Raw genomic sequence first — 25,567 nt, forward strand, 5'->3', positions numbered from 1 at the left:
ACAATTATATCGTCAAATCATTTAGTTATACTAATAAGTATGTAGTCTTTTACGGGATAATTACCCTCTGGATTAGTTTATTGACTCTCAAATTGAGAAGATTCTTTTAGAAAAATTGTCAATAATGAATACATTCATGCTAATCAAAATATACACAGATTTATGTTAAACAATGACAATTTTACTCAATAATAGTTGTATTAAATCGATAGAAGATTGGGTTACAAAAATCACCGTTATTTCCGTAGCATTTTCCAACTGTTTGTATTTGCTGATCTTCGAGAGGAAAGGAACTGAATTCTATGCTGATCCGAGACACATTCTCCGAAAATCAATATGTGAAGATGAAGGCGATTTTGACTGAGCGCATGGCTCATTACTATTTCCTTCGTATTGGATCCGACACGGAAAACTTTATCCTTATATGTGAGTATGTCTTTTAAAAATTATTCCAATACTATTAATTTATCTATTTTCAAGCAAGTATGAATTTAATTATCTCAGCTTCATGTGTGAAATTGATTAGGGACAAAATAAAACCTACGACTGTTAATTTCATAGTATTTGTAACGGAACAGTTTTATGTGTTTTTTCTTCATGATCATGGTAATTGACATTCCGTAAAAGATGAAGGCGACCGATTTATCAACAAATGTGTTTGATATGCCGACTATTGTGTTAATTGCTCTTGTTGTTTTTAAATATTTAATAAGGTAAGTGTCATTCCGAAAGACATCAAATTGTAGAAACGTGAATAATTTTGCTAGAGATTTGTTTTATTAATTCATGATATGGTGCAATGTTGCACATTAAAACGTTAATTGCTTTCACGACAGCTGTTGAAGCATCTTCTACAGAAGAGCATGGACCTAGAAGAAATTACACGTTTAAGTCGAAGGGGAGGATTTTCTTTTCGCATTAGTATACTAAGTTATTAAAAGAAACAATAAAACACAAAACGTTATGTCGAATTCATATTTATAATAAATTAAGTACATACATACATTAAGCAATTTTCAATAACTGATGACAAAGAATTAGAATACTATATAGAATAATATACAATACAATAAACATATTCAAGTATCTGGTCTCTTAATGTGAACTTAAATGACCAAGCTATTTGATTAGCTTATAAATAAGATAATTCCGACTAAACACAGTGTAACATTACCATAATGAATACTGTCGATTTCCTATGTTCCCACAAAATCATTATTCACAGCTGTTGAATTTATTGAATGATTGAAGTTATTTTTATGATATGTACATATACAAGAGAGACATGCCTTCATCTTCATATAACTTCTATATATGGAAATGAACCTCTTTACATGTCCATATGTTACAGAAAGAAGATAATAGGAATCACAGACAACAAATAACAATTTCCTAGCATCGGATTAACGTCAATGTACAGATTGAGAAGTGTATAAGACCATTGACGAATGATGCGGAATTATGTAGTGGAATGGAAAACAAAAAGAAATATTCAAATTATTCTCTCCTTTTTCTCGTGGCATGGATTTACTTTGAAGGAATAAATGAAAGTTTATTAAAATGCTATTAGATACAAAAGCTATATACCCTTCTTTAGACTGACTCTTTGGTGCGAAATGGCAGACTTACTTAATTTAAAGCAGGATATTTTTTTCTACAAAATACATGAGGATGAGAGAAATAAACCAATGCGTAATATGATGTGAAATACTATAACACAATTTTGATGGAAGTTGATATTTGTGAAAGTTAGTTAATAATAATAATTAAAAGCTTTAACTGATTGGAGGCAATTAAAGGAAATATGTCCAGTTCTGCGGCCAAAGGAAAAGGCAACGAACCAAATGTAGCAGTGAAATATATACCTTGCTCAAAAGGTGACACAGAACACACTGACGATGAACTGGAAGAAATTGCAATAATGGGGAACGATAAACACGATAACAAGAGGTCAGAATCAAAAGAATACGGAAAGCCCACAGCAAATGGACCTCATATACTTTCGGGTGGAATAGGATTATTTCAGGTGATAAATACACGCGACAGAACAATGTCAATAGGAGAACGCCTCAGTAAAGGAGGACGAATCAGTCTATCGTCTCCTGTTTACTCGAATAAAGTTGTCGAGCAAAAATCAAGATCAACTTCAAAGCAAAGTTTAATGGATTTATTTGGCAGTAGAATTGACAGAAGTAAGTCAAGAGCAAAAAGTTTTTCTGCTCGAGGAGATCTGTCTTTGATGAAAAAGGTAAGATCTTCTGAGGTCATGACACCAAGAGAAATACGAAAACTGCGCAAGAAAGATATAGAAAGTAAATTTGGAAAGAAAAGCAAAATAGTGAAAACAGAGAGGTTGGAAACTACCACAACCCTTTCTGATCACGAAGGGTGTAACTGGACCTTTGTTTTTGACCCATCAGGGCGGCTAGCCTATTGGTGGTCATCAGTGGTCAGTTTAGCATTTCTCTATAATTTTTGGGTTATTATATATAGATATGCATTTCATGAGATTGATACAGAAAATTACGGTGTTTGGTTCGCTTTAGATTACACGGCAGATCTTCTTTATATTTTGGACATAGTATTTCACTTCCGGACAGGATATTTAGACGACGGAGTTCTACAGACAGATGCTATTAAGTTAAGAATACATTATATGAATACAACTATGTTTTATATAGATTGTTTATGTTTGTTACCGTTAGATTTTCTTTATCTTTCAATTGGATTCTGCTCAATTTTGCGTTGTTTTAGATTAGTGAAAGTATATAGATATTGGGCATTTTTAGACAGAACGGAAAGGCATACTAATTACCCAAACGCTATGAGAACAGTCACTCTAATGCATTATCTGCTTGCCCTGTTCCACTGGAATGCTTGTCTGTACAATATTGTTGCAACACATGAAAACGCATCTAGTACATGGACAATGCCAAAAGACGATGGATCAACTGTTAAGAAATACTTACATGCACTATACTGGAGTACACTTACACTTACTACATTTGGTAACTTACCAACACCATTAACCGTATCGGATTATTCATTCATAATTTTTGAGATGATTTTTGGACTTCTACTGTTTGCGACTGTTTTAGGACACATTTCAAATATTGTGGCCAACATAAGTGCTGCTAGAAAAGACTTCCAAGGTAAGCATGTTCATTACTAGTATATATATATCTTTAAAATGTAAGACGTAATACGGTAAATCGTTGTCCGAGTTCCCATTTGTATGTCTGTTCGTTTGTTCGACAGGTCACATATCGCAACTCTCTGATTGTATTATCATGTTAAACATTGTAAAAGTTGGACAAAATCTTAAGATTTCGTCGGTTTCAAAAAGACAACCCCGGAGTGCTTTGTACGATTTTGACATTAGTAGATTTACAGAACATTGTCAATAGTAGAATCGACATTGTACGTCCGTCTGACAACATCTTTATCTTTAGTTTTTGTTATATAGTTAATAATTCCAATTATTGACGCTCTCATTATATTTCAATATGTATAACTTTTATCATTTACAGAGTTATGGGACTTTGTTCACTTGCATATTCAGGTTTGATTTCTCTCATTCATGTGACACATTTGCATGATTATATAAAGATTTGGCGAAAAAATAAAGTTTCTGTTTATGTTTGAAAATCATAGTGAACAGGTTTATCATACGCAAAGGGTGCAACGTTTTATTTACTACTCAGTAAGTCTCGCAGTTCATCTAAGTACAGGTAGTTCTCATTAGACCAGATATAATGTAACCCTTTCGCCATACATTCAGCGACTATTCGCTTGTCAATATTCAGATTCGAAAAATACTAAGTTCATAGACTACATTAATTGCAAGTGTCTCAATATTCAGAGGAATTTAGCGTTTGACTTTATTTTTCTTAAAATGTATATTGTAACATATCAACCTAGATATATTGGTCACTCGTTAACTTATCAATGGAAACTGATTTATGTCTCAAAAATATGTACAAACACTTGTTTTAGTTTCTGCTAGTGGTTATTTACACCTAAGTGTGTCTGTAAGAGTTTAATACTAATAATATTTCGTTAAAGGTAAAATGAATACGTAACAGACATACTTATGGAAGCTTTTTCTCAGTACAATGAAAATGACAACACACTTTAAGCATGCTCACGTATTATATTGAAGTGTACAGTTATCATGAAATAGAATTTCCGTCGTAATATAAGTTCCAAGTGGAAGAAATGTTCTGTAATGTTAATTTTACTGGAACAAATATTACAGTATACATTTCTAACAGAATAAAGGATATAGATTATTTGTTCCAATAGGAACAGATATTATGACATTGTTCATAACGAAGTTTCAAGGGGAATTTCATTCTGTTAGGCAGAACAAACACATGTTGACGCAATATCTTGAATCATCTGAAAAGGAAGTGAAGTACAATAACTGGTGAACGAAAAAGGGACATATATATATATATATATATATATATATATATAGACAGTAAGATAAGTAAGGATGTTTTTTTCTTATACTTAGAGGACCCAGCAATAAAAAGTTAAATAACAAAACTATCGAACTCAAAGGAAAATTTAAAACGGTAAGTCCGTAATCAAAGGGCAAAATCAAAAGCTCATACATTTCAAACGAATGGATAACAAATGTCATATTCATGACTTGGTACAGGCATTTTCATATGTAGAAAAGGTTGGATTAAATCTGGTTTTATAGATAGCTAAACCTCTGAAATGTATAACACTTACTCTATTAAGAATCTTGAGTCCAAAAATGTAGATATTCTAAAACGATATATTCTCTGGATATACATCTAAATTTTCTTGAACCAAATCACAGAGATTTCAACACATTTACATTAATAACGTACGAAAGTAGATAGAAACATTTTACTAAGAAGAGTTCATTTTTTTGTTGATCTAAATTTGAATAAGTTAACACAACTCACCTAGTTCTGAGCATGTTTTGGAATTCAGTAAATCATGAAACTTCATAGTGTTAGGTCTATTCCTTTTTTGTTTGATGGTCATTAGTTGACTCGCTTCCGCGAGTAGAAATTCAAGATAATATATAAGACATGCTTTTTTTTTAATTGTAATAGCTAATATAATGAAATATTTCGATGTCATACTCATGTATGTTATCAACACCAAATGTCCCATTCAGCAACCAAAACATGGAATTCAAACATATTATCATTTCTGGGGACACCCCCCTCAAATACACGACATATTTATCAATGCAATTTTCAGTTTATATATTTTCTAATGTTTAACCTTTACCAAAGTCATGATAATAAAACCTTTCTGTATGTTTTAGAAAGCCTCATTATAGGGTTAGGCGTAAATACTATACTAACCAATACAATTAGAGAAAGTAATCCCAAACGAGTAATAACTTGATTTTGTATAAATAACTGTAAAATAGTCAACTTTGTTTTAATTACTGACGATAAGTGCAATTTTCATGGTATATAATTGCTTTGAGAATATAAAATTATTATTTCAGGATGAAAATCGATTTTATCAAAAATTTATTTGCTTGCTATGAACATTCTTTCTAATGATATATGGAGCGCAGCGTTAAATTTGTAGATTCATTTTTTTTTAATTCCTTTATTAGAAACATCCTTTATAAAGACATGGATAGCATGCCGTCCCATGAATATTAAACAATACTTAATGAAATTTTTAACATTAACTGACATCAATATTAATTGATATACTTGAAAATTGACACAAAGAAAATATTAATTGGTTTCTAAAACATCGGCGACAGTGAATAAGCCTTATGAATAAGAGAGTATACATTTTCAGAAATAAATCAACTGATAAGTTTTCGAAATGATTAATTAATGAGGACATCTTTTTTCGGTTCATCGATCTCCATATAATTACTACAGTCTTTTGTAAAACAAATTGTCTCTTAAACTACACGTAAGAACACGTAATTTAGGAGTATTATTTCAAAAAATCAGGCAGGTTATATGAAGAAAAAGTGTTGGGAAGCTATGTATGCACTTTTGTATAAAGATCAATACCAAAATACTGATAAACTGTCAGTTAAAAAACACACCATGAAGGTACTTCGTTTTATAATATTTATCTGATATTATTCTAGTTAAAAGATTTTACTCGACATTGTTTATAACCAAACCTGTATATTTGATCTGTCTCGAATATGTGGGTATCGGGCATGTGGGTACTAAATCAATAGATGACCTGACATACAAAACAAGATACATATAACCCCTGATACAAGAATTTTAAAACTGAACCAGAATACAAACGTATAGTATAATGCAGTAGTAAATTATATAGGATATTTACGCTCTAGAGAAAAAAAGTTTAAGGTCAAATACTATCGAATTTATTATATGCTGAAGTCTCTCACCTTATCTGTATTTTGTGGATATATTTTAAATTTGGCCACCCAAAACAAATAGAACATAAGCTGAAAGTGACAAATGATTTGAGGCATACACTATACATGAATGAAATGATACTAGCGTCACACTTTTTGTGACCAGTACAATATACAAAGTTTTGAACTTTAAGGTATCACAGTGCTCAACAGTTTGGTTTGAATAAAGTACCATATGTGTGAATAGTTATCAAAGGTACCAGGATAACTGTTTCACACCTTTTACACATTTGAGGGAATTGAGAGGTCTGTTTGTATCTGGGAATTTGTAGTGAAACACTTGTTTAACTAGTTGAAATCAGTTGTTTGGATAACTTGACTTTTTACTTTTTCTTTTCCGTAATGTATTCAGAGTAATCATAAAATATTGTACAATTATTTTCTAAACTGGTACTAGAACACCTGGGTTTCATTATAAATAAAACCAACACCAGTAGCTCCAAAAAGGGAAAAGAGGGGGGGGTGTCCTTCAACAATAGATACAAATTCAATCTTCTGAAACGAAAATACCAAATCCAATTAAGCTGTACTTATTTCCTTTTTTAGTTTGATGACAGACGCTATCCTTATTGCCATACATTCTAATGAAGACACTCTAAGCAATAGGATCTATTATCTAATGACCAGTACCTATATTTTACAATGTGTATTTAGGTACCAGTCGGGTTGATAGTAAATCAATAGCTCTCCAACGTCTAACATGGCGAAACTAAAATACATACTGAACTCTGTTTTAGTTAATTTATAGTTGAACTGTTAAAGTACTTGATCGAGATGAACAAAGGGAATTTGAGTACTCTATAATACGTATACTATACGTTAAGTTTTTAATTAATTAATTTTTATTGACCTTTTCGACGTTATCTTCGAACATTTGGGTAATTTCTTTTAAACTTTTGATATTGTCAAATTTCCAATAATTGACGTCGAGGAATACTGATGGACACTTAACTTTCGAAAAGTGCATATGGTGTATTTAATTAAGCTCGAAAATATGTCAATAAGATGTGCGTGGGAATATTTGTTTAGTGGGAAAGGTTAAGAAACGAAATACAAATAAAATCTTTGAATCAAGAATAACGCCAAGGATGCACATTCTTATATGGAGAACCTTTAGTATTAAACTTTAGCAGTTATTCGTGCAAAGTGTTTGCGTATGAGAACAAAATAATGATGTGTTTCCTTAATCATAGAGCGTTTTTACTGACTTAATTCAAGTTACATAACTAGAAGAATTAATGTGACCTTCTCTTATACAACTGTGGGCTTTTATGTAATGTTTCAAATACATTACTTTGTTTGAATTAATAACAGAACAATACATGCGCATTAACGATTTTTACCTTTTTTAATTTTTCAATTGGTGTAATCATGTATTACAACATTTGATAATTTGCACCAGAACAGGAAAAATGCATCAGATACTACAAGTTTTATTACATCAACATTAAATTTGTAAGATTTAAGAAACAATTCATGCATGCCATTTTTGGCACAATTCTTAAAGTAAATGCACACATATTTTGCTCGTTTCTAGAATGAGTAAGTTGATAAAACAATTTAAAAAATCTACCCTATATACTCACTGTAAATTAAATGTATTAGTCATGACTATGATAGATGTCATTGCTGAGAGTGACTTTTTAAAAAAATATTTTAAAAAGAATAGTGTATGTCACTCGACTATAAAAGGAAAGTGCTAACAAATACAGCTTAAATTGATTTGATAAATACGTTACATAAGAAAAAGGATCGACTATTGGTGGGAACTACAGGAATTTTTACTTGTTATCGTTTTTAAGGATTTTTGGTGTGTGTTCTACAACGTATAGGGTCTTTTAAGTAAGATCAACATAAACGAGACAGCAATGATCAACGCAAATGTCTTTTAAGAAATTTTAAACTTTCTTGTCTGAATTTTTAACAAAAATATAACTATAAAATCTAAAACCTCAGTATTCACGTTTTTCAAAATTCACTTCTATTTTCCTTATGATGTTTACCAATATTAAGTGAAGCATATCGGTTCAGTTGTTTGACACAATTCAATTTTCCAATTCGATACGCTACACTCGTTGACTGATCAGTATGTTTTAATTCGATATTCAATACATTAAGCCATTCAACAATGTAAATTCAAAGCAATAATAAAATCAATATGTTACCGCTAATGATATCAACAGCAACAACACCTATGAGAACATTACGAAATTATTTTTTTCTAAAAAAAAATCTCGTTAAATGTTGTAGGATAGCTAAATTGTTTTTCAATTAATAACTATTACAGTGTCGTTCATCACATTAACGGTGTTGTAAAGCTCATCGATTACCTTCATATCAACTGCAGGTAAATATAAATTGCAGGTGACAGTCGGTAAGTCGTCTGATTCAACGTCACCAAACTCGTATTAAGTGACGTCACTTGCTGCAAGTGAACAAATCGATGTAATATCATGTAGTTTAGAAACATAATAACATGAGAATAATAAAGTCAACAGTAGTATACCGGTGTTCATCGCAGACCAACAACCAACTCCTCTAAACCAATCCAGGGGTTGTTTTTTTACGAAACATTGATCCCGTTAAAACCATTAGACAAGATTATTGTCGATTATTTTTTTTAGCTGCATCTTATGTATTATAAATTGCCAGAAAGCAGGAATTATTCAAGATTAACACATAGATTCGGTCATCAAAAAGCCCCTGTCGTAAGTAGCAAGTACCACCCCATTAGAAAAGCCAGGCTACAAACATGTAACTTATGTTTAACGACAGAATCCCCCCTCTCAATTACACAAAAATAGTTTACAGGTCTTAAAGTAAAACACGCAATATAGAAATTTACTACTGAATACTTGGAATTCAAAGGCAATTCAATTGAAAGTGGGTTAAAATGTGCTACCTTCTATATGAAGATAGTTTAAGCTTGAGCTCAACTGTTGGATGAATAGTTCCGCCAAAAGAGAGTTAAGAACTTTATTGTGAGTGTGAGAGGTCAGTTATTCCCCAAAACTCGTAAAATGATCGTAAGGAAAGGTTGACCGCAAATGAATAAGGTACTATATTATGTATGTACCCCTTGAATTAAACGGTAACCTTATACAATTTTAATCATTAGCTTTGTTGAAATCTTTATGATAATTTATTTAAACTTTATTTTTGGGATATTTGTTGTTATTTTGATAAATTGTGAGGAAGTTTGTACATAAAAAGAACAATTAAGGCTATAAAAGAAACAATGTAAATCATGCAACAATGCGTGACTTAGAGTCGTTTGTAGCTATAATACATCTTAACTTAATCAACTATTAAATATATAGAAATTACGTCTTCAAAAGGCCAAAGTACGTGAAACAGAAGTTTGAATTTTATTCAATAAAAAGGAATAGGTCAGCACAATCAACAATATGACGTTTTAAAAAAGGTAATGACCCTTTATAATCTAACCTCTTCCAGAGTAATACAAGTAACGACGCCATATTCTCATTAAACTTGATCATACATATTTCTGCTAATATTTCCGCACTTTCCCGTCTTAAAGGTTGTAGGTCGAACGGACACAATGCATGAACATTTGTTGCAGACACTTAAATAAATCCTTTTTATTGGATAAAAACAATTATTGGAAATAAACCAATAAGTTATTGTGTAAAAATGAAGAACGAATTTCCTTCCTTCCTTAAGGATAAAATCTTTACAGCAGTGGTATTCTGTCTGATATAGCCCATGAATCGATATTGCCATTTATACGACATACGTGTCTGTAAACTGAACAGGGAACCATATGAGATGTCTTTGTCAGAAAATAGAAATTGCATACAAAATAAATTCTTTATTAACGAAGGCAGATTTTTCCGTATTCAATCAGATATAAAACACTGATGGCTACATATAGAGATACATAGTTCAGCATCCGTCTTTAATTTGTTCACTGCTAATTAAATCTGAATAAACAAATCTTTCAAACGAAACATTCGGTATAATCAATTGGTCCAAATTGAATAGTTTTCTCCTTCCGCTGTTAGTACCAAGCAAAACATTAAACCTGCGCACAAAAATAAAATGAAAAGAAATAAAATTGTTCATAAAAGCCTCTCTTTGGGGCATTGAAATGATAGCTGATTATAGAATTACAAAACATATTGACAGTATTCTAACACGCCTTATGGAATGAAAAAAGGAAATAACAAACGTCAAACCAACAAACCAAAGAAACAATCAAGAGGCCTTCATACGGTTTAACTTGCTATTGATAAGTTCAGAAATAGTAAAACGAGATGTTGGCAAATGTAAATAACACAGCAGCCCAACGATTCAAATAACAAAACGACATTTTATGTCATGTGATAGGATCTAAATCTTTGTCTATACGCACAGGGAAAGTGAACGATTTAACAGAGACGTTTGTCGATCTGTCATCAACACAGAAATATTTCAATGAACATCAAATCAAGAAGCCCTACTTTACGCATTTAAAAATGGAAAAAAAACCCTGAGTAACTATATCTTAAGATTGCCGAGTAGCATTCTTTCGCCTGTTGCTAATAGTTATGATATTGTATGTATGTGCATCTCCGTTAACGATTTGCGTGTTGTTTTAACAACAATTTTTACATATGTATATGGCACAATATCTTGTGCACACCCAACCCATATTCCATGTAATTCAAGCAACATCGTATTCCCACCAACCCGATATGATTCTTACATAAACCCAAGAGACTATGTAAACAATTTGATATCCTCTCTCCCAAAATTTTATGATTAACTTCATATCCTACACCAAAATACATACTGTATGCTATGTGAATTCACCACATAACCTATGTTTATCCAACTTATATCCTTTGTACGCAAGCTCCATGTAATATATATGTCCAATAACTCTACAGCTATGTGTTTTCGTAATCCTATGTTCGTTTACCACAAAACTAGGAACATCCAACCCATATCCTATAAAAATAGCTTTGGGAACCAATAACATATCCTTTCTCTTCCTATTTATCTTATACTTAGCAGATTTTAAAGCTATTTTTACGCTTTAAGATGGTAAAATAATATGTAGACCTAAGACAAAAATTTAGACAGCTTTTTGAAAAAATGAAAATCAAATGTATTTGTCTAAAGCGATTTCCGGGATTTAACTTTACCCAGATCGCTCAAACTAAAACTTTGAAAGCCAAGGTTGAAACAGGAATTTAATTGGTAAGAGCAGGCACATAAATTGCAAAAAAAAAAAAACCCAAACAATATCGAAATGCAAAACAGCCATATTAAAGCTATTGCATTCAAAATAAGTTTCCCTATGTATTTCAAATATTTAGCCACACTTCAGTTGAAGACATTTTAACGATAAATTGTTCTTCGTCATCGCTTAAATCTTTTGCATAATTATTCAACAGAAAATAATTAGAAAATTACCATGGTAAGGGAGAAAAGCTGATAATGTTAGAAAAGTCGACATATGAATAATAAGTATTGTCCGATGCTGTAAGTCTTTAGATTTAGAGAGAAACTTGTAGAATAATTATCATATCAAAACGTTTGTAGTCACAACATTTGGACGTTGTTTTTCTTTTGATATAGGTTGAAATAAGTTTTCTATCTTAGTCTGATATATTTCATACAGTCCGAGGTATGTGTTATCGTTTTGTTTTTGCCAAGATGAATACAAAAAGGAGATGTGATGAACATCCCCAATAAGACGGCTAACCAAAACATTAACAAAAAATACAAGAAGATGTTTAACATTAGACAAGTGCCAAAGAAACTGAAAGCATGTGCATGCATTTTTGCTCTTTTGTCGGGTTATTTTCACTTTGACATATATCCTGTTTCCATTCTCAATTTCATTATTTCGATCTCTCTCAGAATTATGATTCTTCTCTGGTATTTATGTCGCTTGATGTGAGCCAAATATCGCTTGTCTTGTGTATGAGAAATGATGTTATTGTTAAATCTGATTTTTTAAAACTTGTTATTCAAGTAGTGGCATGAAGAAATGGATTTTCACTGAACCAAAAGTAAACAATTACCAAGTCAGCATGACGGTATTAATAACACAATATTGATTTTAACAGTAAAATGCAATAGTATTACAAAACTTGAAATGGTTTGGTGACAGATGTTGACAGTCAACAGAGATAAACACCCTTTTCAATTGCATAGTTTATATATCAATGATACAGAAATCTAGGGTTTATTAGTTATATGTATATAGTTCAAAGGGTAAAGTCATCTTCAATTTTTCAAACATATACTCAACTTAACTAGTAAATTTCCGTTCAAAGTTGACCTTATTCTAGACGTTCCCTTTAAAATCCACCTTTCTGAGGTAATATAAGCAGGTTGACAGGTAACGTTTTATTAATAAGATGCTAGAAAATTCACCAGAAAAGTAATTAAATGAACATCGTCTTTTTGCGATCATAACTTAAAGATTTAAAAACCAGCTTAGTTTATAGATTTTTATTTTAGTTATATTTGTCATTCATAAATCATAAACCTTTGCTTGCATATTGAACAAAATAGTCACTTTGTCTGCCTTCCTTGCGCACTGTGATATTTATTCTTGAAACTAGATATAGAATAAAGATTCTTTTTTCCTTTCGTGTGGGTTGAGATATATCACAATGCACGTAGGCCATCCAAAAAAGTGATAGAACGCTAATACCCAGTTTATAAATCTAAGACAGCGGGTCCATACTATCCAGTTTATAAATATAAGACAGTGAAACGATAATTTCCAGTTTAAAGAGCTAGACACAGAATAAATGTGCACTTCAAACTATTGTGAATGAACGCATATATTTCCGTCACTAAGTCGGCTTGAAAGCGATCTATTGTTTACATAAGAGTGTTTACATATAACATTTAAGCATTTTAAATGTCAAAGAATCATTGTCTTCAATAATTATTTGAATTGAACATTTCTATTCCTGACACGCAAACGTTATTTATTATATAATTATTGAGTAGAACACAGGACTCGTTTGTGCAAAAGTTGTCTCTCTACTGTATAACTATCATTTTTATCCTTTTCAACAATTTTTTTACCAGTAGTTATTTAGGTAGCACAACAGTTTAACACTTAGGAGATAACTGTATTGTATTTTAAGTTCTGACGGCATCGGTATTTGATGGTTGCAAATTAGGTTTACTGGCGATGCGTTAGCGGAGACAGTAAACGGGTATTTGCGACCATCAAATCCCCAATTGATGCCGTCGGAGCTTAAAATTCAATATGGTTATCTCCATTCTAGTGAAACTGACTGAAAACAACGTTAAAACATGTACTTAAAATTTGTCATATGCCATCTGCGCTTGCGCCTACGTCCCATAGCATCAATTGTCATTTGATGCCATGTAAATAAGTGACGTTATCCAATCAAAATCAACGTTACGAATTTGTTGCATTAGAATGGACATTTTAGATTGTGTAATTTCAATAGCTATTACTCGGTCATTTTATAAGATATCAAAATAAATGAAATACTATATTAATGGACAGATACACTTTGTCGATGCCACTGCTGGTGAAGGGTCACCCCTCCGTGGGTATCAACAACCCAGTAGTCAGCACTTTTGTGTCGACATGAATTATCATTGCTATGGTTATAATGATAAATAAACTGTTTACAAAACTTCGAATTTTTGAAATACTAAGGATTTTCTACCTCAGGAATAGATTATCTTAGCTGTAATTGGCAAAACTTTTTTGATTTTTTATTTGGTCCTCAATGCTCTTCAACTTCGTACTTAATTTGGCCTTTTTAACTTTTTTTTATTCCAGCGTCAGTGATGAGTCTTTTCAGACGAAACATGCGTCTGGAGCAAATACAACATTTCAATCCTGGTATCTATGATGAGTAAATACAGAAGCGATTTCCCTCAGAGTTGATAAATCCTCATTTACCTGAATATCTATGAATGCTCATATTGAACTAAATTAAAAAAAAAACCTACAATTATTGTTAAAAAAAGTACCGTTGACATATTGAGAGACAAATGTAGTAAGAGTAATTATATTTCAATATAAAACCTCTTCTTAAATTATTTTGCAAACAAAGTCCAGTTACAAATCATATTTATTTTTAAATATTTGCAATTTATTAACTCATTGTAACTAAAAAAGACCAAGTTATTATTCTATTATAGGACATAAGAATTTTTTTTTTAAATGTTCGAAGTCTGAGTGACTGTTCAGGAGTTTGTATTACGTGCTAATTCATACAAAATAAGATTGTTTGAAAAGTGTTATTTTCGCCAAAAATAAATTACAAAACGTAATATTTTATCAAAATTTTCCCTAAATATGACACCTGATTGATATTTCTGTATATATGTAACAATGTGTCTAGGCAGTAGCTGATTGGTTCCTTTGGTACCTCATATGTCTTTATATTTCACAAATATACACCATTTCAAACACGGACAGGTGCATTTTCATAAAAAAGAAATATACCCATATTTCATAAACTCATATTAATAACATAAGACAAGCACCACCTCTTTGCAAACGTTTTTTCTCTTTGTTACACTTTGTGTTTCCTTTAGTTTGTAACCCGAATTTGTTTTCTCTCGATCGATTTATGACTTTTGAACAGTGGTATACCACTGTTGCCTTTATGTAGGGAAAATTAGTACCACTGCATATGGGCATCCTCTGTATATTATATACATAATTGTTAAACATAAGAGCATAATGGGGAAAGATCGTGGGTTTTCTTCAAAATATCCATGTGTTTAGCATTGAAACAAAAGAAGGGTACATAATACACAAATCAATCAACAGAAAAATCAATCAGAAGACAATCACGAACAAGAAAAGGTCCTGGGTTGATAATATATTAAAAAAAACCCGACGGTTTCAGTTTTATCTTGTTCCTTATATGTAAAGGAATGACTTCAGTGAATGCACATGACACAGCGCACTTAGATTATTAAAAGATGACAGCATTAAATACAAAACAATTAGAAAAATATAGAAGCTGCGACTGGGACCGGCAAAGCAAATCACAAACACAAAAACTTAAGACGGTCCAACGTAGATCTGCTAGGTTCACCTGCATTAGGTAACATAACACCAGCCCAATCACTGAAATGCTACATACAATCAACTGGTCAACTCTAGAGAAAAAGCGCATAATAACACACATATATGCTACAATGTCTTGCATCATACGATTTGCTTACCTAATCGGACACGATAACACGAAACCATTCACGCAATTACTCTTACAGACAAATACAGACCACAAAAGATTGATATAACTATTCATTTTACCCAAGAAAAATATTACAGTGGAACCTCACTTGTATGTAGATGCTGTAAGATGTTCTACAAAATCTCGAACACTCGCGTGTCAAAACCTTTAGTTTCTAAATGATCCTAGGACTATTGAACTTCGAAACAAAATTCAAGAAATGTGTACCATTTAAAGGCGCTTAAATGATTTTAACGTCTATCAGACAATCAATTTAAAGAACAAGGCAACAAATTAAGCATTCATTTTGAGTCGTTTAAGAAAGATTAGAATTGTCTTGAAAGTAATAAATTTTAAAATGGAACCAATAAAAAACATAGTTTAGAATCTTATTTTACGGATAAATTGTGCTTACACAAACGCATCCACAAAAAATAAACATATACAAAACACTGAAAGAATTATTTGTGTCGCTATTTTTTAGTAGTGTAGTTATGTTAGTAGACATCGATTGCATTTCTTGCACAGTCGGTACGAGTTGCATGGGTAGTATTGAATATAGTGAATGCACAAAGAGCAATTTGCTTCCTACTAACGTCTTATAGAATGGCCACACAGTTCTTTCACTACCCTTACCTTTGTTTTTTATAACTTTTCGATGGCAATTTTTTTTTTTCGTAAGGTTAAGGTAACTGGTGAACGATTCAGATTACCAAATGAACAGGATTCTCCTCCGACTATATACTTGTCATTCAGTTCGATTCCATACATAAGGTAGCATGAAAATACTTAACATGAGTTTAAAAAAAGCTCGCCAAAGATAAAGACTTGTGATGTTGTACACCAGACGCGCGTGTCGTCTACAAAAGAAATATCAGATATAAGGCTAAATAAAGAAATTTATATTTCTGTTAATATTCTCAAAGCAGTGCAAAATTTCGAAACATGAAAAAAGAAAACTAGCATATATTGGTTTTTTTTTTTTATTTACGAAACATAATGATTATGATTGATTGTTTTTTGCTTTTTAAGTTCTGTGGCAAATATTTAAAGCATGTTCAGAACTGTACATTACGTGTTGCTTTTTATTACAAAGTTTATTCAATAATTGTGATGTTTCTTAACACTGACGTAATGCTTAATCGATTCTTTTGTTTTAATTAGTTTCTACATTTCTAAAACGTAATAAATATTTGCTCTAAATAGCCAGCAGCACGAGTTTATATCATTATTATTTCATCGTCTTCTACGAAACATCTCCCTGCAAAAAAAAAGAGGAGAATTTTATTAGTACGCCCTTATTTAACCAGAACATTGTAATATATAGAAATATGTATAAAGAAAATATACAAGTATTTGTTTTATTGCATTATTTTGATTATATTTTTACAATAAAAGAACATCAAGTTGAAGTTACTTGAAATTGGAAAAAAAATACAAATTAATCATTGGAAATAGTGTCACGTTCTGTTGTAGAATATAAATCCGTACACATGTGCCATACACGATGTGTCATACAAAGCACAATAAATCGTCTAACCATGCAGCAAACAAATACACGACCAGGTTATTTAGTAGACTTTTATGAAATATTAATGGAGATTACTATATACATATATGTTTTATTTGTCGTAGCCACAATACTGTGATGCCACGTACTACGGCTTTACTTGTACATACACTCATCATCATCATAGATACTAGGATTAAATTTTGTATTTACGCCAGATGCACAAAAGACTCATCAGTGACACTCCAAACAAAACAAAGCTAAAAAGGAAATAAAGTACAACGTTGAAAAGCATTGAGGACCAAAATTTATCAAAGTTTTGCCAAATATAGCTAAGGTAATTTATTCCTTAGGAGTCAAAAGCTTTAATTTTCAAAAAGTAAAAAGTGATGTAAACAGTTAATTTATAAATTTGACATATCAATGACAATTCATGTCAGCACAGACGTGTTGACTACTGGTAAGGTAAGTTGCTTTTACCACTATGTAAAAAACATCTTACTTATCTATACAAATATAGTGACTCACTTTATACGTGAACTATTATACAAATGTTGTTGTATCGTCTGATTTTACATACAGACAGTTTTTTTTCGTACAAACCTACTATTGACAGCACGTTCTTGGGTTGATATTGAAAAGATAATTAAATACAGCAACAGGAATCAGTCGGACTTTGATCCGCTTCTCGTGGCTGCTAATGATGATAGCCTTGACAAACATCAACGACTGACACATGTTTTAGTCGATCACTACATCCCTGTCCAAGTGTTGCAATACGTATATCTCGAAACAAAAAAACAAGACTAAATGTGTTGCACATCACTAAATATTTAACTTGATTCGTTTTTTTCATAAAGATACTTGCATTGAGCATTGGGTATCAAGTTTTGTTTAACTGCACATAGTTCTTACATTGAAACTAGAAAGATTACACCCGTTGTTATAATATTTATTTATGTGTGACTGTGATTCAGTACAATATGCTTATTATCATATTTTCAATGTATTAAATGTATAGAGAAATTCGTATTCAGTATATCACATCTCATTATGCAAAAACACATCATCATAACCTGCCAAAATAAAGGCAACAGTAGTATATCACTGTTCAATAGTCATACATCGATAAAGTGAAAACAAATCCAGGTTTCGAAAAACCAAAACCGAGGGAAACACTGCACATAAGAGAAAAAACAACGGAGCAACATACAAACTGTGATTCATTGTTATTCCTTAAAAGTCTTTGTCAACGATAACGGTTCCTTACAAAATATTAAAAACCCATGTGAAAATCAGTTCCCTGCTTAAATTTTAATGTTATCTCAGTAACAAACAAAACGTAATACTTAATACAAACAAGCTGAAACTGATAAAAAACGAAAAGAGATCCATAACAAGAACCACAAATAAACTGGTCATAGATACCAGGATTAGATAGGGAAATGTATGTTGAAAAAGCAAATCTTTAAATTTATCTTTCTGTATTTTATGATTGAGATTTGCTTCAATCTTTAACAATACTAATACCGTTTCGATGCATAGAATTGATAGAAAAACAAGTTACTGAAGCACATCTGACCATTCCCTAAAATAATCACGAAGATAAGAAAACTTTCATGAAAATTGTCCTTGTACAATGAGTGCTGTAAAGTTTTAAACTATTGAGAAATAGAAAGTGGTTGCTCAACAAATTGCTTACATACTACAACTCAACATTATGAAGCTGTAGACCAAATATATTTCATCATTCCATTTTATAGAATCCGATATAACTTTCTTCAGCCAAAGTCTTTCGGAAGGACAGATGGAGTCGACCGATTTCTAGAGCTGTGCATGTACACAATTTTAATACTATTTTAATACCAAATTCAGATTACATGCTTCATGCCTAGGAATAAAACAAATTGTATTATAGCATTACTATAATTAAAACTGATGCACTAAACACTTATATTCATACATATATATCGTTTGAGAGCGTTGTCACTGCTTTTCGTATTTTGTGCTGTTACACCACTGTCCGAGGTTTGGGAAGGGTTGAGCGTTTAATCAATCTTCGAATGATCGTTACGATATCTCTTTAGACGTTTAATATTCCCCGTAATGAGGCTGTAATTAACTGAACACACATCCCAGTTCCCGGATTCCGTATGGCTGATTTAGCCATTATCATTTAATCGGCAAAATCTTAATGAAAGGTCTCCAGTTAAATGAAGTTATTTTTATGTATTGAAAGGTCATCTTGAGTAACTAATAGGTCTAGTCTCGAACATAACGATGCTTATATATAGTTTCATATGAGAAAGAATAGTTACTTCACAATATGTTGAAGAAACAGTAAAGAATAAACTTTGGGTGATTAGTATATTTCACCAGGTACATTTTAACATATACACAGCTTTGAGTCTGTCCACCATTGATTCATGTCGCTTTGCTAAGGTGATGTAGGCCAAAGTACTCATTAATATCTGAATGTTTTAAAAACAAGCACATTACATGTAAAAAGGAACATGTATCGTTTTATGAAATTTTTAGTCGTTGTCCAAGAATTTGGTAATTTCAACAAGAGACATCTTACAAGATGTTATATTTCACTTGATATATAACATAATTATTAAGTATGTCTGTTAAACATCATTGTGTATTTTCAATTATCTTGTCTTCTATAAGATTTCCACCAAGCTATTTATATAAAAGGTTTCATGTTTATATTTTGATGAAAAAGAAAAAAAAACAATTAATACATGGATATTGTTTATATTTGTTTTGCTCAATGTCCATCTTATGTTTTCAATTGCAAAAAAAAAAACAAAAACAAAACCGCAATGCATTTAAGGTAAACGAGTCAATTATACCCTTGCAGAGCATACAACATATTTCTTTTAACTTTACATTTGTAAATATATATAATTGTATAAATATATATTGAAGCCATCCCTCTATTTTAAAATAAATATTTCAGAATTGCAAATCCCCCAAATTATGCATTTGTAATAGATTTTATTCACATTTTAAATTTACCTGTGTCGCATATAGATAGATATCTTTCAATTGTAGTAGCCACAAATCTTCCCCTTTTCCTGGATTGGGAAATAACCGAATTTTCTTGACAGTTTCTCAACCTAAAAACGTCTAAATTGCCACTTTTGATATCGAATTTCTTGTTTGAATTGATCCTTTTGTGTACTGCCTACCTACGCATAAATATAGAAATACTGCTCACAAATGTAATTGACAGAACTTGTCTATTTTTTGTTGATTTATATTTCATAGTTGACTAAGGAATCTACCGTATAGTCTACGCGAATCAGTACAACATCTTGTTAGGAAATATTTATGAAACATAATTCTGCAAGACAGAAAACAAGTTTTGTTTCACTAGGATAAAATAAGACATTCTAGTAGCAACTTAGCATCTCCTTAGAGTATGTTTTCCCGTCATGTTACTAGACATTTTGACTGCACGATTATATAAGATGTAGAGGAAATATTTGTCTATGTCTTAAACATTCATAAAAATCTCAGTCAGGTTTACTTGATGCACAAGACAGACTCGTTAATGTTAACCCATGAGAGGGACAATGCTATTAGTTTCATAACTGATAATATTATACTGGTCGTCTGTGTTAAATATATCATGTGTGATATTTTCCATATATTTATCATTTTTAGTGGTACAGAAAAGGCTTACATTCTAATTACTTTATCATTATTGATATGCCAAACACTCCGTGCAATCAATCAATCAACCAATCAATCAATTAATCAATCAATCAATCAATCAATCAATTAATCAATCAATCAATCAATCAATCAATCAATCAATCAATCAATCAATCAATCAATCAATACCAATATTTAATTCAACTGTCCGTTATTAGTTGTTTCAAATAAAATACGTGTTTGTAGAGTAAATACCATCCATTTCATTCTCAACCAAAAGTTCAGAAAGCTAAAAATATAATCAATTAAGAGCATCAACACGAAATATAGACTGAACAGAATTGCCAAAAAAAACGTCGTATACCAATTTTGTCTGAGAGATTCTATAAACTCATTGAAGTATTTTTTTCCTGCATCCATGACTTGGCACGGTTTGTCTAAGCGAAGCAATACAATGACAAGTAAATGTTTGCACTTTGTTGTCGTTGTTTTTTCCTAAAATCTATAGAAATAAGTATTTTTGAGTGGACATATTTTTATAATAGCATTCTTCTGTTACATACTAAATCTCTGTATTTCTCTAGAAATTTGATACTATAGTGTTTGAATGCATAGTGGTTTTCCAGTCGATAATAACTCTTAACTTTTAGTTAACATGTGTCCTTATTTGCAATAGCGCAAAATTTATAGAAATATATGTTTCTCAAGACGTAATAATAGTTATCAATGGTACCAGGATTATAATTTAGTACACCAGAAGCGCGTTTCGTCTACATCAGACTCATCAGTGACGCTCATATCAAAATATTTGTCAAGCCAAACAAGTACGAAGTTGAAGAGCATTGAGGAAAACCATGTCCTTCGCGTAGGATGGGTGCATGGTTTGCACGTAAAAGAACGCGGGTTTAACTCTTTGATGGGACCGTAAGTTTCCGGTTGAAAGGCATTATGTCTGCCTTTATCCAAATATACCCCCATTTTCCAGTTGCCATCCTGTCATTCTGGTCTCCAATATCATACAGTGTAATGTGCTGTTGTCCTGAATATACAATAAAAATTTGCCACTGGATGTTAAGCAAGCACCAACCAATCAATTAATCAAAAGAAATTCAGGCTTCATAATCAATTAATAAAATAGATATGCTAGCATTTAAGTATCGATAATAATTAAAAAAAAAAGATATCGCCAATCTGAAAAGGGAAATGTGGATAGTTGTCTACGGGCAACCATACAATACTTCTTATTTTTACATGCAAAATCATAAATGACTTCTATTGAAAAGAACAAAATTATAAATCAGTTAATCTCTGAAAACAGAATACAAGAAAAGAGAAGATGAACATACAAAATAATTAAAAAAATCACAATATCCTTTTTGATATATCTTTTGAAAGTTCATATTTTTTTTTCTTCAAATAATTGTCAATTTCCTTTGTTCAATTTAGAAGTACATATCAAGACATTCTATATATTTGTAGCATTAAATAAATTAATAAGATGAACACGTTAACGTCTAAGACAAGTGCTGTATTAATAACATAGACACAGACAGCCACGGTATAATCAATAGGAAGTCAAAATGAAAATATTAATAATCAATCCTGTAGAAGGGCTATTTGTTGTCTTCACTATTCATGACTTTTGTAAATCCGAGAAAATAGAATTCCAATAATTTTTATTTTGTTATAATTCTCAAAGAGTTCATTCGTGTAGTCAAGCAGTCAAGCATTATTAGTAATGTAATCCCAGATGAATTCCGAAAGCACATGAAAAGGCAGAAGTTGAAAAACGATGCTATTTATAACGATTTCTATATAGAATTGAGGAATGGAATCATGGCATTTGTCAAACAAAGACGTTAAAAAGTTGTAAGCCTATAGGGAGTAGAAGCATCTGGTAATCTGCATACGAACTGAAAGCACATCAACTCTCCTTTCCATTTGAATACATATTAGCTGACTATAATGAGGAGATAGGTAGATAACAAATAGTCATTTAAATGCTTCTTAACAACGATAAAAAATCATTCCAGTGACTTTTCATTTTTGTAAATGATGCAAAGTAAAAAAGGAGTGGTTATATTGACGTCAAAATTTATATGACGTATTTTCAAAAATGTCTTCAAAATTCCCTACAAGTATTATACAAACTGAATTATACCGATTATTCAGTAGTGGTTACGGCGTCACAGGCACTTGTCTCAGAAAAAAAATTCCTATATACCTTATTATAACACAAGGTACTTAACTTGCATTTTAGAAAAATGTCAGGTGGTGACGAAGTTCCGTTATATGCCGCTTTATAGGCTGTCAACCCCGCTAAAACTTGTTATATCGTAAATCTAAATTGATTTATCTTTACACTGGTGTATAACAGGCCTACATTTGTTGTCGGAATCATCCGTAGCAATCCTACCAAAATATGTCAATCGTAATAATTTTGCAAACCGCTGAAGAATTGGCAATACACGTCCGCAGAAAATGATTTATTATAAAAATTGTTTTAAAAATAACCTGTTAGTGTTACGTATTGGCAGAGGGGGAGATGTAAGCATCAAGCAACCATTGTTTACATTTTAGGAACTACTTTAATCAAGCATGTGTGTAATTAACAATAACATATTCATACGCGTGGCGTAACTAATAAAGAAGTCAATGACGGATATAACATTTCTCTTCCCTAGATTTTTTAAAATGAATACTTTAAAATTGACTAGATATATAAATGAAATAGAAATTAAAACAGTTCTTCTTTATCTTTAAAAGTCTGATATTATGATTATAACTTTAATAGTCCTGAGTATTAATTAATGTTCATATAGCACCTTATGCAAAATAAAATGAATACTGTCTTATGCAAATACTGTTCGGTTTTGTTTATTCTAAGTCACTAATTCACTAACTACGTTTACTACGAGATATAATTAACACTACACTAAAAATACGGAAACCCTAAAGGTTTCAATTGATGCATGTGGGATTATTATGCCCACAACACTGTGCGTCAATTATATATAAAATCTTTCAACTTGTTGGATTTCCTTTCTCTTGTTGGATAACGCTTTACTGGTGTTGTTGGTTGATTTGATTTGTGTTCTTCAGGTTTTTGTGGACGGTGTTCATTCTCCGTTGGGTTGACATGTTCACTACTTATATGATTGTCCAATGTAGTTTGTTCTGAAATTGATTGTTCAGTGCTAGAAATGTTTGAATCGACAATTTGATCGGCATGTCTCCTCCATATTGTTGTAGAATCGATTTGTACTTGATACGACACAGGTCCAGTTTTTGTTGATATCGTCCCTGGTGTCCATTTATTTTTGTTCCGGTAATCACGGACTACAACTGATTGTCCATCCTTGAATTCACGTTGGTAAGTTTTTCTTCGGTCACACATTTCCTCCTGTTTAGTTTGTACTTTGTTTTCAATGTTCGGTCTTAAAAGATTCATCCTAGTTTTCAAATCTCTTCCAATCATAAGTTTTGCTGGAGTTTCATTAGTTGTACTGTGTTTAGTGTTGCGGTATGCCAACAAAAACTGTGCTAGTTTTTTTCGAAACGGTTCCTGAATCATTTGAACTAGATTTCATAGCTTGCTTAAAAGTTTGAACAAAACGTTCAGCTAAACCATTAGTCGATGGATGATATGGCGCACTTCTGATGTTTTTAATACCATTTAATTGCATGAAATTTTCAAATTCTTGTGATGTAAATTGTGGTCCATTGTCACTCACAATACGTGTTGGTATTCCGTTCCTTGAGAAGATTGTTCGCAAAACATTGATTGTGCTTTCTGATGTAATGTTTTTCATCTTTATTACTTCTGGCCACTTTGAATGTGCGTCAACCATGATAAGAAACATAGACCCTAAAAATGGTCCTTCAAAATCAATATGAACTCTGTCCCATGGCTTGCTTGGCCATTCCCACGCATTAAGCGGTGCCCCTTTCGGGGAGTTTTGGTTTAGTTGACATCCCGTACAGGCTTTTGCCAACTTTTCAATATCCTGGTCGATTTCTGGCCACCAAACAAAACTTCGGGCTAATGTTTTCATTTTAACAATACCAAGATGTCCTTCATGGATCTGTCTTAATACCTGATCGCGAAGCTTACTAGGAATTATCACTCTTACGCCCCACATAAGGCATCCTCGATGTACAGTCAGTTCATTTCGTCTAGAATAATATGGCGCATATTCACAATCTTTGTGAATAGTGTTCCAGCCATTCTGTGTGAAGGTAGTAATAAGTCCTAAAACACGGTCATTTCTTGTTTCCTGTTGAACTTGTTTGTTCGAAACGGGAATTGCTTCCATTTGAGCAAAATGGAAAGATTCCACCATTTTCAACGAAGTGTCTACTTCAGTACTTTTTAGTGGAAGTCTAGATAACGAGTCTGCGTTTGCATGTTTAGCAGTTCCTCGGAATTCAATCTCATATTCATATCCTGACAGGAAAAGTGAATATCTTTGCAAACGAGCTGACGATGTCACTGATACTCCTTTTTGAGGGTGGAATATATATATTAATGGCTGATGGTCTGTGATCAATTTGAATTTTCGCCCGTACAGGTAGGAATGGAATTTCTTAATTCCCCAAATTATTCCTAACGCTTCCTTGTCTATTTGCGAATAATTTTTTCTCTGCTGGTGCTAGCGATCTAGAGGCGAAAGCTATCGGTCTGTCTGATCCATTTGGATATCGATGAGATATGACGGCACCTAAACCATAGGGTGATGCGTCACATGCTAGAGTGACAGGTAACTC

At 31.9% G+C, this 25,567-nt stretch overlaps 1 protein-coding gene across 1 annotated transcript in view; it reads left to right on the forward strand.

Moving 5' to 3' along the window:
* Positions 1 to 238: 238 nt before the first annotated feature.
* Positions 239 to 25,567, forward strand: part of LOC143067604 (uncharacterized) — a 126,812-nt gene continuing 101,483 nt past the window's right edge. Inside the window, exons 1-2 of the mRNA XM_076240970.1 lie at positions 239 to 426; positions 1,352 to 3,152. Coding sequence (XP_076097085.1) covers positions 1,805 to 3,152 — 1,348 coding nt within the window. The 5' untranslated portion in view covers positions 239 to 426; positions 1,352 to 1,804. The remainder of the gene's footprint in view (positions 427 to 1,351; positions 3,153 to 25,567) is intronic.

The sequence above is a fragment of the Mytilus galloprovincialis genome, chromosome 3 (assembly GCF_965363235.1).
Source record: "Mytilus galloprovincialis chromosome 3, xbMytGall1.hap1.1, whole genome shotgun sequence".
Lineage (NCBI taxonomy): Eukaryota > Metazoa > Mollusca > Bivalvia > Mytilida > Mytilidae > Mytilus > Mytilus galloprovincialis.